Here is a 5,703-nt window from a genome sequence, read left to right as displayed (position 1 = left end):
TTTGATTTGGGTCCTTTTGCCCCTCGCACCCAACTTCCAACAGGTGCATCCTGACATTGGAGAGAGGAGCTAGAAAGACATGGGGAGAACAGAGGAGGGCAGGGCGGGAGGGAGAAGCCGGGAGGTGTAGTGGGAGAGGAGGTGGGGAGGGAGCGGCAGGGCGGGGCTCCATCTATAAAGGGTGAAGCCTGCTGGCGTGGCAGGCAGGAGAGCTTGGGTCCACTCCAGCAGGTACCGGCTCCAGGGACCCCACTGGCTTTGGTGAGTCCTCCCCCCGAGACCAGCAGCAGGTCCGTCCAGCACACTTGTCCCCACCCTATGCCACCTGCCTCCCTTGCAGAGGGCCCTGGCTCGAGAGGGGGGTGCTCCCAGTGCCTGCCACTGTCCATGTTGGGTCTTCATCAACCACCTACCCCCCCACTTCCTAGTTAACCCTCAAGGCACCGGAGGAGGAAGACCAGCCTGCACTATGAATCCATGGCTCCTGGTCTGCCTGGTGGCCTGCTTCGTGGGTGCCTGGGCTCCCACTGTCCACGCTCAAGGTACTATCTCAGACAATACCTACCCTCCCCCCTGGAGTCCCCCTGTCCCCATCCTTCTTGTGCCTCCCCTGCCATGTGCCTGTCTCCTCCTCCAGAAGCCTCCCCCATCCCTTCACCACTGAATTCATTCTCGGGTGGACAGCTCCCCCCAGCAGGCATGCAAAAACTCCCAGCATTTGTGCAGCTCCTTGGGGGTGCATGGTCCTCAGCCCCTCCTTTCAGAGCCCTGGGTGCCTCCTCCACAGTCCAGGACCCAAGGCCTCCCTCTGGACTCCAGCCAGTCCAGGGACTGCGGGCAGCGGGGCCGCTTACCCCCAGGGACACACTGCAGTGACCTGAACCTGCAGAGCCAGGGGTAGGAGTTGAGATCAGAACCTGGGAGACCAACAAACATGAGTCTCCATCTCAGCTTCCCCTACTCCGGCTACCTGTGCGGTCCGGCTGAGAGTTGCTACTCAGCGTTTATGAGCCCCAGTTTCCTCATCTGCAAAGTGGGGCTCCAAACTCCTGTTACAGAGATGGGACGTGAGGATCCGATGGGCTGATTCCCGCAAAACTCTTGACCCAGTGCCCGGCAGCAGCACTGATAACCATTACTGTTATCAATGGGGAATTCTTCTCCTGCCCTCCCTAGCTTAGGCATTTGATGATATTAGTGACCGAAGGTTATTCTGACTGCCCCCAGTGTCCCCCAGCTCTGCCGCTGCGTTCTGCATCCCGCTGGGCCGGAGGAGGCAGCTGAGCCCCAGCAGCTGGCCAAGCAGGGCCCCTGGCCAGGTGGAAGCCCCATGGCCCCACCCACCTGCCCCTCATTAGCTCTGAGAGGCCCTAGCCCTGCCCCCAGCAGACCTTACCCTTTGCCCAGGAGGGGACTGGGCTTCGTTCCCATTGTCCTGCTATTAGAGGTCCATTTCAGGCGCCAGGCCCAGCCTCGGCCCATTGATCCTGGGGCCAGCGGGGCCCTCAGCCCCGGGGAACTACCTGCCGGGCACTGCAACACGGGGTCCATCTGACTCCACTGCCCCTTGCTCTCAGGGTCAAGGTGGGGGATGGAGGGAGCCTCCAAGCCCTCCCCACGGCCCTCCCAGAACTGAGATGTGGCCCCTGGAGGCACGGGTGGGCAGAGGGACAGATCCCAGAGGACCCTGAAGGCCCAGCACCGTCTCCACGTTAATTCATCCTCTGCTCATTCCACCTGCTCATTCTTCTAGAACCTTCTGGCACCACCACCTCCTCCTCGTCCAACCATGCCCCCCTCCCCTTCTCAGGGCGCTGCACCCCCTCCTTGCCCTCCGCCCCAGAGTAGGAATGGAAATGGCCTTGGTCCCCCATTTATTTCGTGGTCCTGGGCCCTACCCAGCAGGGGCCTGCGGGGCCCTTTCCAACTCCTGCTTCCTGCCCCCTTATCAAGGACCAAAGGTGAGCCGAACGGCCTCCTTACCGTCTGGGCTGTCCCCGGGCCTCCACAGGGCATGGGAGGGTTGTGGTGTGCACGCGGGCTCGCGGGTGCCCAAGGCTGTGGGCGTTCCTGAAGAGCGCATGCGCAGCCGCACACGCACGTGTAGAGATGCGAGTCTCTGGGCGGCTGTGTGGTCGCAGGTGCTTTTGAGGACTGCTGCCTGGCTTACCACGGCCCAGCAAGACGGTCCATGCTCCGGTACGCCCAGAGTTACCATCGCCAGGACGTGAGCGGGAGCTGCAACCTGCCTGCGGTGATGTGAGTGGGACCATGGGGGAGGGGGTGGGGACTCTCACGCAACTTCGCTCCCCGCTTACACCCCCATCCCTGCAGATTCTTCTTCCCCCAGAAAAACAAGATGGTGTGTGGGAAGCCAAGGGCCAGGTGGGTGCAGATTGGGATGAAGATCCTGGATGCTCGGAAGAAGACCCATTTAAAGCCCCACCACGGCACCCGGAGAAACTTCCAGGGTGGGTGAGACCCCAGCCCAGCATCTAAGGGGCCGACCCTCCCTGCTGCGGGCCCCTGAGCTTCTCAACCCCCAAAGGAGGGGATGGCAGGCCAGCATCTGACAGCTGCCTGCACCCCAAAAAGAGTCAGTGGCTTGTGAGTGGGAGGCTTGAGTGAACATGCAGCTCTTTTAGTCAAGACACTTTCAATTGCTAGAGATGGAAAATTCAAGCAAATGGGAAACTCATTGGCTCAAATAACCACCCACTGGGCGGCATCAGGCTGGGCTGGATCCACGTAATCCAAAGGTATTGGTGGAGCTCTTATCTATTTCTCTTGCCTTCTCTCTGACAGTCCCTCACTCTGGGGTGAGGAAGTTGAGCTCTGGAAACTCCACACTACCGTTGTCGAAGTTTAGCGGTCCCACCAGAAGCAGCAACAGGAAAACCTCCCTCCTGAGAACAGCTAATCCAGGTCAGGACTCTTGAGCATGTGACCATTCCTCCCCTCATCACTGCTGAGGAATGAGGGCTCCTGATCAGCCCGGACTGGGTCAGGGGACTCACCTCCAGGACCACGGAGGGCTGGCTCTGTGGTCAGCCCCACAGATTCGCATGGGGGGGGTCCTAGGGGGCTGTTCATTATTACCCTGCTCCGGCCCAGGGGGCTTCGGCAAGTGCTGAAATGAAACGCCAAGTGTGTGGACTGAAAACTTCAGGGCCCCTGACTCCACTCCAGCGCCCCCTCCCCTGCCGACCCACCCCGTCCCTCCTGCAGGACCATGAGCCCGCACTTCTCTAGGATCAGCCAGCACGAGATGGGCTGGACCTCTGTATGCCACAGTTATCACCCTGCAGCCTCAGCTGCCCCAGCCCCTCTGTGCTTCAGGGCAAATCTCAGTCCCCGCACCTGAGGCTGCATCAGTTCCCTCCCTGTCACCCCTGCTACCTCCGGCTCCTCAGATAGCTGGAACAAGGGAGCTCTGTTATTTCAAGCCCCGTGCCTACTGCAGGCACCAGAGTCACACCTGCCTGGGCAACGATTCTTGGAAAGAACCATCACTATAATTGCCTACCTGTAGGGACACACCTGCCTGTGTCCCTCTGGGTCTTTGCAAAGCTTCAGTTCTCTCCCAGGATGTGCTTCTCTGTAACTTTTAAATAAACTATTGGTGGGATGTCATTCCTGTCTCTGTCACCTTTCGCTGTGGGGTGCGAGTCCCCAGCCTGTGTTGAAACCCACGTGATCCCCTCCCACCCCAGGATCTGTGCTCTCAGCCTGGGTGCTGAGCACTGGGGCCTGGGGCCAGGGTGCAGACTCAAAGGAACTTCCAGGCCCCACTACACTGTATGGGTACCCAGAGCAGATGCCATAAACTCTCTGAGCCTCGGTTTCCCCGCTGTGAAACAGAGGTGATAACACTGCCTGCCTCATACAAGTCTGTGGGGGCTAAATACACTGCCGTTTGTGACATACAGCACACGCACAAGCTACATGTTAACACAGTATCCCATCCACTGAGCTCAGCCATCAAATTCAATAGATCCAGTCCAACCTGGAGCCAGGACACTGGCATGGCTGCCCAACTTTGAATCTGGTTCTTCTACCTGTAATCTGGTGTCACCTCGGCCAAGTCATTTAACCTCTCTGAGCCTCAGTTTTCCTATCTGTAAAATGGGGATGAGAATAACAGTATCTATTCCATGGGGTCATAGTGATGATGTAATAAGGAAGAACTTTTTTTTTTTTTGGCGGTACGCGGGCCTCTCACTGTTGTGGCCTCTCCCGTTGCGGAGCACAGGCTCCGGACGCGCAGGCTCAGCGGCCGTGGCTCACGGGCCCAGCCGCTCCGCGGCATGTGGGATCCTCCCGGACCGGGGCACGAACCTGTGTCCCCTGCATCGGCAGGCGGACTCTCAACCACTGTGCCACCAGGGAAGCCCAGGAAGAACTTTTATATTCTATTACAAGTTAATCACTAAAGGGATGTTGCCTATAAGCTTAAATTATACATAATGGCCCATCTTGGGCCAGGAACCCTGCTTCCCAGGTAGTGAGCACTAAGCTAAAATACCTTTGTTTAGCTCACAGGAAACATCCAGGCCAGGCCCACCTGTGAATGTCTGCAGGAAAAAATGAACACATCCCCTCCAGAAGCTGAGCAGAACAAGGAAATTGGTTTGACTTTACTCCCTCCCCTTTTAGTATAAAAGAAGCCTGAATTCTAACTCAGGCAAGATGGTTCTTTGGGGCACGAGTCCTCCACCTTCTCGGTTTGCTGGCTTTCCGAATAAAGTCGCTATTCCTTGTCCCAACAACTCGTCTCTCGATTTACTGGCCTGTCATGTGGCGAGTAGTATGAGCTAGGACTCAGTCACAAGGACTGAATGGGTCAGTAATTGTACAATGCTTAGAATGGTGCCTGGTACATAGTATGGGGTCAGAAATCATAAGCCATTATTATCAGTAATGGTGAACCCACAAGGGATCCAATGGTTGCCACTTGCAGCCTGGCTTTGTGCCAAACTCCCAGGTCTGAAGTTGGTAGAACCTACCTGCACCCTGGGATGGTGTCCCCCACCCCCAGGTGCAGGATGGTCTTCACCCACCTCTCCCGTACGCACATCCTCTTCAGAACCCTAGGCAGAAGTGCATCCTTTCCAAAGCTGCTGCCCTCCTGGGAGCCTTGCCCGGCCCTGCCAAGGGCAGCGTCTACTTACTGCCAGAACCTGCCGAGGGACAGACTTAACCCAAAATAACTTTATTGTTGTCTCTGCTCCCCATAGAAAAGCATCCTCAGAACCCTAGCCCAGCTCCCCGTGGGAATGAACATGGCTGCATGTCAGCAACTCTGGCTGGGGCCCCGTGGGCCCTTCTGCTGGGAGGGACGAGCCCTAGGCCCACCCTAGCCACCCGTTCCCATGTCCCGCCAACCCCCAGGGCTGAGCCCCCGTGCAGTGCAGAAGTTTAAGCCCGAGACGGACCAGATACAGTGAAACCCAGGGCCCTCCTTGACCCTGGCTGAAGTGGAGGGGGCACGCCACAGCAGCTGCCAGCTGTCTCCAGGAAACACCGAATGGTGGGGTCCCTCGGATAGAGGCTGGGCTCGCTTGAGGTCATAGGATAGCATTTCGCTCTTCCTGAGTTTTGGGGTTCCACCTGGTCGGCCACTGCCACCGGGGATTGATCCCTCCCAGCTCTAGTATTTCCCGCCTCTGGAGAGGAGGACCGCATGGGGACCCTGGGGCCCAT

At 58.0% G+C, this 5,703-nt stretch overlaps 1 protein-coding gene across 1 annotated transcript; it reads left to right on the top strand.

Moving 5' to 3' along the window:
- The first annotated feature begins 439 nt into the window (after positions 1-439).
- Positions 440-2,939, top strand: CCL25 (C-C motif chemokine ligand 25). The gene is made up of 4 exons (XM_024745962.1): positions 440-542; positions 2,142-2,259; positions 2,335-2,471; positions 2,806-2,939. Exons 1-4 carry the CDS (start codon positions 470-472, stop codon positions 2,937-2,939), a joined length of 462 nt encoding a protein of 153 aa, XP_024601730.1. The 5' UTR covers positions 440-469.
- The last annotated feature ends 2,764 nt before the right edge of the window (positions 2,940-5,703 follow it).

This window comes from Neophocaena asiaeorientalis, unplaced genomic scaffold (assembly GCF_003031525.2).
Source record: "Neophocaena asiaeorientalis asiaeorientalis breed wild unplaced genomic scaffold, Neophocaena_asiaeorientalis_V1.1 scaffold357, whole genome shotgun sequence".
NCBI classification, from domain to species: Eukaryota; Metazoa; Chordata; class Mammalia; order Artiodactyla; family Phocoenidae; genus Neophocaena; species Neophocaena asiaeorientalis.
Note: the sequence above shows the minus strand (reverse complement) of the source record. Positions and strands in the feature narration are given on the sequence as shown.

What these genes read in the sequence shown, in the direction of transcription:
- CCL25 (XM_024745962.1), top strand. Translation starts at nt 470, where the DNA reads ATGAATCCATGGCTCCTGGTCTGCCTGGTGGCCTGCTTCGTGGGTGCC. An exon ending in TGCAACCTGCCTGCGGTGAT is followed by an intron (nt 2,260 to 2,334) that starts GTGAGTGGGACC and finishes CCATCCCTGCAG; the next exon opens with ATTCTTCTTCCCCCAGAAAA. An exon ending in CACCCGGAGAAACTTCCAGG is followed by an intron (nt 2,472 to 2,805) that starts GTGGGTGAGACC and finishes TCTCTCTGACAG; the next exon opens with TCCCTCACTCTGGGGTGAGG.